A 12780-nucleotide genomic window follows, 5' to 3' on the forward strand; every position below is an offset into this window, starting at 1 on the left:
AAGTTAGCTAGCTACTGTCACTTTGTCTTTCTTTAGAACATCAAGTGAGTGTTATTGTATCACCTTCCATACATTGTAGTACTGTATCTATGTGTGTGATTATAAATTATATATATATATATATATTATATATAAATATATTTTCTTATACTAAAAACCATCAAGTAGTGTGAGCTGGCTTTGTTAGCGTGAGTGTTTTCATGTATATTTTTGATGTATTCAGCTGTATTTTTCACTTGTCTTATACTCTTTTATGACATGTTGTCAGTTGTGGTCTAATGACAGCAGTAACAAATGAACTACAGAAACGTGCATTTCGTATGATCAGCGAGAACATTCTCTCTTTATTGTATCTTTTTGAAAAACAAACAAAAAAAAGTCTTGTAATTCTCTTTTGTTAACATTTCAGAATTCTGTACAGGATAAAAAGAAATAAGCACTGCTTAAGAACAGAGTCAAATCTCAAACTAGAAAAAAAAGAAGAAAAAAATTCAAACAAAGAAAGGAGGTTTACAATACAAATTAGTAGTAAGACATTGTCTGAAGTGCAATGGCATAGCTCAGATGGGTTAAACGTGAAAACCAAAAAACTTCAAAATAAAAATACTTCTCTATTTTCCAACAAACAGTAAATTCTTTACAGAGTAGAGACTGTATTATCTGATGTATTTAAACCTGTAAAAACATATTTACAAATAGCCATTATCTTTTATATACTTTTTCTCATAATCACATATATGTCAGCACCAGTAAAAAAAAACAAACAAACAAATAAAATAAAACGAAGAACATCAACAACAACAATTTTTTGTTAAAATGTTGTCTACAGACTTGGTCCCGGTACATAATGATAATTGGAGGAAGCTTCCTTTCTCGTCCTGGAGGGATTTCAAACCATATCATGAACCCTCACTGAAAGGTCCCAAAGGTCCCAGAGGTCGGGATCTTAACACTGACCCAGAAATGTTTCTCTACCTTGCTGCCTCCAGTTTGGAGGGGTAAACCTCAGGTGTTTTCCTACACACCGCCTCCATTTCTCTGGTCCTACACTGACCTTTTATTGAGCCTGCCTGGAGTACTGGAGCGCTCTCAAGGTTTCGGATGCATGAGCACTTAAACTATTGAAGCGGTGAGCTCTCGACTGCTTTTCCTGCACAGAGAAGGCTCCAACAATCCAAGAGTTTATCTAGACACCGAAACAGAGTTTTGATTTACTTCACCATCTTCCCCTGATAAAACACGGGGAACGCCACAACCCTAAACATCCGCCTGCCGTCGACCTTCAGACTCCACACGCTGAGACGAAGGACCCCCCCCCCCAAACATGACAAAATCGAAGTACAGAACCTCATTGTGGTGGGTGCTACCAAATGTAGCAACGTTTACAGGAATATGGGCGTGGTTGTCAAAGTTTGTATTTAAAGGGTTTGTATTATACAACATCAACAACCATGAGAACATATGTGTTGATGCCAAGGAGTAAGTTTACAGAGAAGAAGGCTTTTTGGTTTGTTGATTACAGCATCGTCCTCCAAACTTTCACTCTGATGAGCTAAATACAAAGTAATGCAAGTACAAACGCACTTTCATCCATCTTTTAACCCATTTTACAAAACAGTTAGAGAAGGAAGTTGTCACCTTACCAACGACTATTGTGTTAAAACCTATTTGACACATATTTATGACTCAACCATTAGGGCAAAAGAGTTGACAGCTTGTTGATGATGAATGAAATGGTGTAACGCCTATAGTTTACTTAAGTAAGCTCAGAGAAGGAGGGACGCTGACTTCAGAGGAAGCACTCGTTTTTTTGATGCTAACTGGCGCTAACCGTTGTCACCGTGTAGGCCCAATCGGTTTCTCTACGGTCTATAAAACAAACTCAAGGCTTAGCAGTGGTTCAGTTTCCTAGTAAAGCGCTGGAAGGGGACAACTCGTATTTCTTCACAGTAGTGTTACAGTGTAGCACAGTTACTTTCTAGTTTGGAGCGAGGGCGTTTTATAGCTGCGGTACAAGAGAAGCCGCGATGTAAAGCAGGGCTACGGTGATTGACAACCAACTGTGTCACAATGGAAGGGAAGGTTGTGCTGTGACGGGAGGACAAACAGATTTTCAAAAGACGACACAAACTAAAAGAAGGCTAACTTTTCTTCTTCTTCTTCTTTTTTTTCTTATTTTTTCTTTTTACTTTTAATCGACAAAGACACAGCCAGCATCATTGTTGGAGATAAAACACAGTAACAAACAAAACGTGTGGGTGGGATTTCAATGAGCTTTTTTTTTTTTTCCTTAAAAAGAAGAAGTCACTTGTGGTGCTTGAATACATTCAGTGCCCAGCGATCGTTTTGCTTTGTGTCAGCCTGATGCATGTGATGTGGTTTGTGTCACACAGGCATAGGGTGTAATGTAATATTAGCTACGCTAGCTGCCTCTCACACATCCGCTCATCCTCCCAGGCTGATGTTTGTTGGTGTGTTTGTTGGTGTGTTTGTTGTTGTGTGTGTGTGTGTGTGTGCGTGCGTGCGTGTGTGTGTGTGTGTGTGTGTGTGTATGAGCTTTTATGTCCAAATGCATTCTTTAGCTGCCTATTCTCTCCCTTTTTCTCTGCTTTTCACTCTGTCTTCCTCTGACTGCATACCCGTCATCCACGCACAGTAAATGAAACCCGAAGCCCAAAAACACCCCCAGGTCGGTTGCCTAGCAAAAACACTAGAGGGCACTAGAGTGTGCTCGTGTGGCACAATAGAGGAACATCATTTGTTCTGTTGTGATGTTCACAATTTAAACAGAAAGGAGTGTTGAGAGCGAGGAACGTGTCTCTGGAGAGAGGGTGGTAAAGGCGGGAGGAGAGAGGGAAGGATGGTGTGAGAGGGAGAGAGAGAGAGAGAGAGAGAGAGAGAGAGATCAAGTAGAGAGAACAAAGTGAGAGAGCGCCAAGGCGACAGATTTGTGTGTGCGTGCGTGTGCATATATGGGGGGCACAAATCTAAGAGAGGAAATGGGAGCGCTGAGAGTGCTTTCTACTCCCTTCAGCTCCTCACACAGTTGAGAGATCTGAAGCACTGAGCTGGGTGGCACAAACACACAAACACAAATAAATTGCTGTCTTGAGAACAAGTCCTCCTTCCCCTTCATCAGTCTGCGGTGTTCAATCAGCTTCTGCTGAAGCTCGAAGCGCTGCTGTGTAAACGGCGCTCGCTTTCAAACGCGGGAACATGAGAAAAATTCATTCCGTGGAGAAAAAAGGGAACTAATGAAACACACCTTTTAATCTCTATATTGTTTTTTCATTAATATGCACGAGACATAATGATCGCTCTCTCCATCACACACACACACACACACACACACACACACACACACACACACACACACACACACACACACACACACACACACACACACACACACACACACACACACACACACACACACACACACACACACACACACACACACACACACACACACACACACACACACACACACACACAAAAACTCATTTATAACCTTGCTCATGTTTTACAAAACAAAAACATGCCAGTCCACATCGTGTCATCCTTTTTGATTTACTTTCTCAGGTTTTAACTTTTTTCCTACTTTAATGTTTAGTTCATCCAGTAAAAACTCATCTCCAGTCTCCCCGCTGGCTATTGGCTCGGGAAAAACTCCTCCATCCAACCGTCGCTTGAGTCCAGCTCCGCCCCTGAGCCATCGCCCAATCCGAAGGCGCCTCCCCCTGAGGGCCCGCCCCCATATCCATAGGATGACATGTCCTGATTGGCTGTCCTCTGGTAGCCCGGTGGCTGACCTCCAACCCCGACTCCCCCTGGTCCATAGGGTCCACCTCCTCCACCTCCTGCCCCTATTCCAGGCCCCCCAGGGCCTGGCCCGAACCCCCCCATCCCAGTCATCCCCTGGCCCATCACCCCCTGGTTCATCCCCTGGTTCATGACCATGGGCCGGGCCTGGTTGGTCCTGGGCTGACCGCCCATGTGAGGGCCCATCATTGGGCCACCCATACCAGCTGCTGGGTTGCCCACTCTGGGGTCCATTCCCTGGCTCATGCCTTGGCCCGGACCCTGAAAATGTTGCTTGGCCATGCGCTGGGGTTGACCTGGCTGCATCCCATAACCCTGGGTGGAGCTGAACGCCACCATATCCGCTCCCCCTCCTCCTGTAGTCCTTCCGACTCCTCCCCCCATGGCTTGCAGACTCTGTCCCTGCTGCTGCGGCCAGCCACCCGCCGCCATTCCCCCGCCTCCTCCTCCTGCTCCCAGCATGCTTTGCAGTCTCTGTGCTTGGGCTTTGGCGTTGGGAGGGCCTTTGAGGGATTGCTGGGTCATGGAGTTCATTAACATCCCCTGTCCTCCATACCCTCCAGCTCCTCCACCTCCGGGGCCTCCGGGCATACCTCCAACCCCCGGACCTGTACCTGCCTGCCGGGGCGGCCCTCCGGCGGGGTTGTGTTGTGGTGGAAGACCCATGGAGGCTTGGACACTTTGGCTCTGGTGCTGCTGCTGGTGGATCATTTGGCTCATGGAGGGGTTGAGCCCGTAAAGGGAACCCTGGTTGGACCCCTGGTTGCCATAGGGTAAGCCCATGTCGGTTTGGGGTCCCACAGAGCCTCCCTGGCCCTGAACAGAACTCATCTGGACCATCTGCTGCTGGTTCTGCTGCTGCTGTTGTAGTAGACGGGCGGCCCGGATGTTCTGGAGAGCCTGGCTTCTGGATGCCAGATCCTGAGGAGGACCTAGAGGAGAAGAATCAGAGGAGTTGAAACAACTGAGTTGGGTGAGGCATATGGAGACAGAAATCACAAAGGAGTTGGACTTTTGTAAACAGCTTTGGAGTCTGTATACTAGGTCCACTTAAATCACCAAATGGCACTTAATAACTCAGTGCTGAGGCAAAGATTTATGTTTCATGACAACCTGTTTACTCTGAAAACGAACGCTTCATTCCCAATTTAGTTCAAATCCGTCAAACTTTACACACCAAGGCGCCAGCACCTCACTTCCCCACTTTTTCCTATCAGAGCCTGGGTGGTGGCAGAGCTGAGCAGGTCTGCTAGCGTGGAAATGGCTCTAAATCCTCTAATAAACCCACATCTGACATCATTCCACTAATCCCTCACCTCACAGCACAGACGGGAACTGTAACAGAGGAGTCAGAACGAAGAGGATCACGCACTCCAGACTCATAAGTAAGTGGGGAGTGAGCAGAGTTGAAGGTAATGTAACATGACACAACAGCATCATTTATTCCACACATTACTTCATGTAAATATAAATGAGTATAGAGAGTATGATTATGTTCTGACAGTAGGTGATAATAGCGCGGTCAGTGCTTTCAAGTCACTGATGCTCTGCAGGAGAGCTGAAATAACAGAAACATTTCTAGGCCAGAGTTTCATGCTGAAGCCCCCTCTTCCTCTCCATATTATCTCCTAGACTTACAGACAGACTCTCTGAAGGCTATAAATGGCTTCTGACTTGACTCTCCTTCTCCTTCTCTGTATTTTTCTTCATCTCTCCATCATCCTCCCACCCACTCATCTCCCTCTCTCTCTCTCTCTCTCTCTCTTTCTTTCTCTTGCCAACCTTTCCTTTTACCTACAAGACCATCTACCTATTCCTCCTGTTGCCAGCCTCCCCCTCTCCCACTTCCCTCCTCTCATCCATCTCTCTGACTTCACCGGAACTCTGGGGGATCCAGGACAGACATGTTGCCGTGGTAACAGGCAGAGCAGGAATATTCTATTTTTTTTCGGAGAGAGAGAGAGAGTGAGAGAGAGGAGAGAGAGAAAGAGGCTGAAGAGCATCTGAGCGCTGATGTGTCAGACAGACAGACAGACAGGACAAGCTTTGGTTTCAGGGTGATGCTCAGTCAGCTCTGCTGTTTGCATACATACTGTTTGCAAGTGTTTGTTTGTCTGTCTCTAAATATGTCAGAGTGAACTATAAAATCTGTTAAACGTCTAAATGTCTTGGCTGTGTAAACCATACTTGTTGCAGACCAAGTGTACATGTGTGGTTGTTTTTTCAAGTTTTTTCTCTAGTACCATCAGGATGCTCTGCAAAGAATTAGAAACCGATTTACCAAAAAATCCATTTACTAATGCCGCCAAGAATTTAGGTCAGGCCTTGACTTGTTTATTAGAAAATCTATAGGGGTGCTGCCATTCTTGTTTTTAATGCACAACTTGTGTGCTTGTTGCACAGATGAAATGGATGCATGCGTTTGTCTGTCTCACCTTGGTACTGACTGACTTGAGGGTATGGATTCCTCTGGCCTTGGCCCATCTGTCTGGGGAGATGCTGCTGCTGTTGGAGCTGTTAGAATTGTTAAAGAGTGTAGGTTAGAAATGTCTTACATGCCTTCATATGTATTTCATAATTCAGGATTTGGTATCATTATGGGCTACAGACAAGAAAAAGGGTCGCACAGAAGGAACAGTTAAACAAAACAGAATTGATGAACATTCAATATTGTTATTTAAAGAACTAAATACTGTTACAAAATGCACACTAAAGTCTAAGCTCCAGAGATAGTATATAATGATAAACCCAAGCTTTTGTTCACCAGACCTTCATTGGGGCAAACATATTTGCCTGATTTGTTACCATTAAATACTTGCATTGGACCTATATGTGCAAAGTCTTCCTTTGTCCATATCTTAATGTTGTGTTGTGAATGTGGTTCCAAAAAGTACACGGACAAAGTAAAATAGATGGTAAAATAGAGACAGTTTTTTGGTTTAGTAGAGACAGATGTTTGGTTTAGTAGAGACAGATGTTTGGTTTAGTAGAGACAGATGTTTGGTAAAGTAGAGACAGATGTTTGGTTTAGTAGAGACAGATGTTTGGTTTAGTAGAGACAGATGTTTGGTAAAGTAGAGACAGATGTTTGGTAAAGTAGAGACAGATGTTTGGTAAAGTAGAGAAAGCTGTTTGGTAAAGTAGAGACAGATGTTTGGTAAAGTAGAGACAGATGTTTGGTATAGTAGGGGTAGGTGTTTGGTATAGTAGGGACAGATGTTTGGTATAGTAGGGACAGATGTTTGGTAAAGTAGAGATAGATGTTTGGTTCAGTAGGGACAGATGTTTGGTAAAATAGAGACAGATGTTTGGTTTAGTTGATACAGATGTTTGGTAAAGTAGAGACATATGTTTGGTAAAGTAGAGACAGATGTTTGGTAAAGTAGAGACAGATGTTTGGTAAAGTAGAGACAGATGTTTGGTAAAGTAGAGACAGATGTTTGGTATAGTAGGGACAGATGTTTGGTATAGTAGGGACAGATGTTTGGTAAAATAGAGACAGATGTTTGGTTTAGTTGATACAGATGTTTGGTAAAGTAGAGACAGATGTTTGGTAAAGTAGAGACAGATGTTTGGTATAGTAGGGACATATGTTTGGTAAAGTAGAGAAAGCTGTTTGGTAAAGTAGAGACAGATGTTTAGTAAAGTAGAGACAGATGTTTTTGTAAAGTAGAGACAGATGTTTGGTATAGTAGGGACATATGTTTGGTAAAATAGAGAAAGCTGTTTGGTAAAGTAGAGACAGATGTTTGGTAAAGTAGAGACAGATGTTTGGTATAGTAGGGACATATGTTTGGTAAAGTAGAGAAAGCTGTTTGGTAAAGTAGAGACAGATGTTTGGTAAAGTAGAGACAGATGTTTGGTAAAGTAGAGACAGACAGATGTTTGGCATATCAGAAGTGAGACAGATGTGTGCTGACTGCATTAGATTAGTGTACAGTATCTGCATGATGCTCTCATACACACATAACAACATTAGTGACTAGTGTTCAAGTATGAAACCAGAGGCAGCCCTGATGCTCTCTCACAGCCGTAGTTGAAAACGTAATTGCAAGACCTAATAGTCTGGGTCCTTGCAACATAAAAAGCAGCTACTGAATGTGTGCCTGGAAAGCAGAAGGTGTTGCTCATTGAAATGGAGGTATGATATCCATTTAACAACAGACACTAAACCCCAGCAGGATGGGTTTCATTTCACACACATATTTGTGTGTCTGTGTATGTTTTTGCAGATCCAATTAAAACCAACATAGTGGGTGGTGACTTCAGAGTTCAGAACTCTTTAACACTTGATTCCCTCACAGAGAGAGAAATAAAAAGAAAACACCACATTATCACAGCAGGCGGCACGTGGTGCGTGCACACACACACACACACACACACACACACACACACACACACACACACACACACACACACACACACACACACACACACACACACACACACACACACACACACACACACACACACACACACACACACACACACACACACACACACACACACACACACACACACACACACACACACACACACACACACACACACACACACACAGCAGAGATGAAAAGAAAGCAGTGAAGAGGGGGCTGGTTGAGGGTAATTATACATGCAACCAGACAACAGTAAGGAAGAGGAGAGGATGAGCTGCTCTTGTTAGAGCTGCCGACACAGACACGGGAGTGTGTGAACAAACACAATTAGAATTTAATGCATGACAGATGAATCAAACAGGCCTAGCCATTTTGTTTCATCACCACACCATCACACTACACAACATTATGCTATGAGCACGCTCATTTAAAAACACTCGCCTGCTCAGCCAGTAGTTGCTGCTGCTGCTGTTGTCTCTGCTCTCTGAAGAGCTGCTGTTTCTGCTGCTCCATCATGTGCATCTGCACCCTCTTTTCCTGCTCCATCGCCATCATCTGTTTCATCATGGCCGCCTGCTGCTGGTTGCCCACGTAGCCTGGAGGTGGTCCTGACCCCTGGTTGGGCCCCACCCCTGAGGCCACGCCCCCAGCAGGGTGAGGAGGCGGGATGGCACCCGGTGGTCGTGACATTCCCACCACACCTTGTTCCTGTAAAGGCAGAGAGGAGGGGGCAGCTGGTCAGATGTGCTGTTGAGCAATTAATCAGGCATCAATCAAACAAGGAAAAAAAAATACTAAAACATTTTGGGATACATGCTTATTTGATTTTTTGCCAAGAGTTTGAAAAGATGGATACCGTTCTTATTTTTTAAACATAAAGCTTAGAGCTATGAAAGGGCACGAAAACTCTATGAGATTTCGTAGAGTTTCTGTCCAAGCCCGGCCCGATCCCAATCAAAAACCAGAGATTGGTGGTCATACGCATTGGTACACAGCTACATTATTCAGTACATTACACAGACAAAAAAACAGGAATATTTGCATGACTTTGCAGATTTTGGAGAAATTACAGCCCAACCCAGCAGGTCGGGTCCGACAGAGAATCAAACTCTAATAAGGCTACACATAGCTGCTGCTTAGCTAAGCAAAGTGATGCCTAGTCTGCTCTCATTGGTCAGCTTTTCGGGGTCTTCCGCATCTAATCTCTCCACATCTCTGTGCTGTCATTGCAGCCGAGGAATGACTGTAACAGCACTTTCTACCCATACATAGTATAGTTGTGACACAACAGCTCGTTTAAAGACACAGTTTCTGAATACAGACTATTTGCATTTCTCTGTGGATCGAGTGTGTTAAATACTTTCACACTATTTATACAACACATATATCTTCTTTATAATAAAAAAAGGAAGTCTGGAAATGGAAACATTGAGACATGGAAATCTCACTCTTTGCACGTAACGTAGCCATTTTCGCATGTCGCACAATCACACAAGGTACAAAAATAATGCATATACAGGACTCTCCCATCATTGTTGCATCTACAGTGGCACCTTTGCACTGTCTTTGTCTTTTTTAGCCATACAACTACAGTCAATCATTACTTTGTATGTTAGCTAAAATAGACACAGTGCAGCTGTCTGTGAATGAGAGTGAAATATAAGATAAGGACGGGACTGCCTAAAGATTCAGCTCGTCAGGCCACCCTGAGTCCTCCCAATGGGGCATTGGTTGGTCTTCGCTGCATACATTATCTCCTCATTAGCATATAAAGAGCACTTCCTCCTCCACTCAGCCGTATGCTAATCTCTAATAGGATAGAATGGCCTGCTCTAGCCAATGGGAGGGGAGTGTTTATGAATCTATTAAAGGTTAGACAGCTGAACAAGAGTGGACATCGTTTAGGCCTGCCGGCAGTAAGAGTGGGGAAAGGCCCAAGAGGAGAAGAAAAAAATGATTCAGGCCAGTAAAGAGTTTTTGTGAACATATAAATGCAACAACACACAGCCACCCACAGCTACACAGAGGAACAGACAGTACACAACAAATCCCATTTAACTGCAGGGCAAGAATAAAACAGCAAAAGCAGGATTACAGTAGCGCATCGTAGCATTGGCAAGAGTCTGTAACACATCACTACTCAATATGTTTTGAAAGAGTCAAAGCCTCATAATCCGTATAGAGGCTCCGCTCTTCTTAGAAAGGAGTTAGGTGGAGATAAACCTCATATATTAGAGCACAAAAAACCCTGTGGAGCAAACAGAATCGGCTGCTTAAGACTGGCTCAACAGACAGCCAGACCAGACTGATCGATGTTCAGAGCTACGTGTCTCATCTCCGGTTGGCATGTTCCTACCGGATGGCAGCGGGGCGGTGAGACGATGTAAGAAAGGAGCAGAGAGGGGAAGGAGAGGCGTAGTGTCAGAAAATGACCAACGGGTGGCAGTGGTGATCTTTAAGCATGAGTGTGAGTGTGTGTGTGTGTGTGTTTGAGTCTCACTGGCCTCCTCTCAGCAGATGGCTCAATCATGACGGTTCTGATCTACGATCTCTCCCTCTACCACACTCACTCTACCTCTTTTCTTCCCTTCCCTCTAAACACTCCACCATCAAACTCCTTTCTCCTCTCTTTCTTCGGTTCTCTCTCTTTCTCTCTGTAGACAGGGGGCCCTGAGTCATGTCCGCACAATTGCCAGGGAACGAAGGAACGGAAGAGAGATGGATTTCAAAGGAAGGAGGAGGGGAAAAGTCTCAGAGAAATAAAGCTTTTGGGGGAGTTGGTGTTCGTGTGTGTGTGTGTGTGTGTGTGTGTGTGTGTGTGTGTGTGCGTGCTGCGGGTGAAGTGGCAGTAGTAGCACAGCAGCAGTTAGCTAAAGAACTGCATCTATACACCATATGTAGTTAGATGACATGCAAAAGACAGAGGCACATGAGGGAAAGGATGAAAAAAGAGCTAATAAATTAGCAGTAGTACCAGTGGTCTTTTAGTGTTACTAGTACTTCGTTGAAGCATTGCTAATAAACACTAAATTAAATGTCACGCCAATAGAGCTTATTGAATAGAAAGCAGGTACCCTCAAATCAGTTAAAGGGAAGAGTGAAGAATGTGTGAGGAAAGAGGAGTGGTCAGAAGGAGAAAAAGAAGGAATGAAGAGGAGATCTTGTTTTGGGGGATAAAAGAGGATAAAAGGTGATGAAACGAAGAGGTGATGAGCCACAAGAGGAGGAATAAAAGGTGGGATAGAGGGGAGGAGAGCAGGTACCCTGGCAACAGTCGCTGTGGCGCAGAGCAGATGGCGCTCAGAGGAGTGGTTATGGCCACCACGCCTGGTCACCCTCCACAAACACTGAGTTTCATCTGAAATTTTTACTTTGGCTTTGGATCTCTTCTTTCTCTGCTCATTAATGTACATATTCCATCTTCTCTTTCCACTCCTGAATGTTGCGGAATGCCCTCTCTAAGAGCCTCCGCAGTCTGTTTTCTATTTTAACCCTGTCGATCCAACTCTCTCCGTTTCTCCATCCGGCCCCCAGACCCTTCATTCTGGCACCTTAGACGGGCTCAAGTCAGTCCCCGAGCTCTGTGCTCCTCAACAGAAGTGGGTAAGTGGTTAATGAGACTCAATGGGTAGCGCCTACCTACAGGAGGAACGGTTAGAAACTACAAAAGCTGCTATACGTTGCAGATAGATCAGTTTGTGGTCAGAAGGATCAGAGAGGACGAATAAAAGGTGGAGGTGAATGTATCACAGGATGTTCCGGAGGATGTGTGTGTTTGTGTGTATGTGTGTGTGTGTGTGTGTGTGTGTGTATGTGAGTGTGTGTGTGTGTGTGGTGGAGGCTGTCAGCATTATTGAGTTAGGAAGCATGGAAAGCCCAGGTGATTACATTACACGTGAAGTGAGCGGAAATGTGTGTGTGAGCGTGTGCATGTGTGTAAGTGAGAATAAGGGGGAGAGATAGTGAGAGAGATTGTCTATTTCATTCCTGTGTCTTGTGGAGCAGCAATATGTGTCTAGTGTGTGTGTGTGTGTGTGTGTATTTAAAGGTCCCATATTTAGCTAATTTTCATGTTCATAATTGTATCTTGGGTTTCGGCTATAATGTGTTTACATGCTTTAATTAAAAAAAAACCACATTATTTTTCTCATACTGTCCGTCTGAATATATCCGTATTCACCCTCTGTCTGAAAGTGCCTGTCTCTTTAAGAGCCCCTCCTGAAAAAGCCCAGTCTGCTCTGATTGAGTTCTCCCACTGAGTTTATGGGTCTTCTGGCACTTTCGGCATTGCAGCCGGGGAATGACTGTAACGGCATTGTAACTGCACAGTTTCTGAATAGAGGCTACGTGTATCTCTCTGTGGAGCGCTTTGATACTTTCACAGTATTTATATAGCACCTCGACCTGCATTGTAATTGTCGCTCCAGCTGGAGCTGCTGCGCCAGGTTACTGTGAAGTGTGACCGCCTGTGAGGGTGAGTGTGAGTGACGGAACGGAGTCACCAAACACAACGCTAGTTGTTTTTAACAAAGACAAAGTCTCTGGGGATCGGCAAAGTCTCCAGATCAGTTCAGAACAACGG

General features: G+C 44.4%; 1 protein-coding gene across 1 annotated transcript in view; it reads right to left on the minus strand.

Moving 5' to 3' along the window:
• Positions 1 to 510: 510 nt before the first annotated feature.
• Positions 511 to 12780, minus strand: part of maml3 (mastermind-like transcriptional coactivator 3) — a 121626-nt gene continuing 109356 nt past the window's right edge. The window contains exons 4-6 of the mRNA XM_083931732.1: positions 8640 to 8906; positions 6258 to 6336; positions 511 to 4754 (exon numbers count right to left, since the gene is read on the minus strand). Of these exons, the coding sequence (XP_083787858.1) occupies positions 3652 to 4754; positions 6258 to 6336; positions 8640 to 8906 (1449 nt within the window). The 3' untranslated portion in view covers positions 511 to 3651. The remainder of the gene's footprint in view (positions 4755 to 6257; positions 6337 to 8639; positions 8907 to 12780) is intronic.

The sequence above is a fragment of the Echiichthys vipera genome (assembly GCF_963691815.1).
Source record: "Echiichthys vipera genome assembly, chromosome: 2".
NCBI classification, from domain to species: domain Eukaryota; kingdom Metazoa; phylum Chordata; class Actinopteri; order Perciformes; family Trachinidae; genus Echiichthys; species Echiichthys vipera.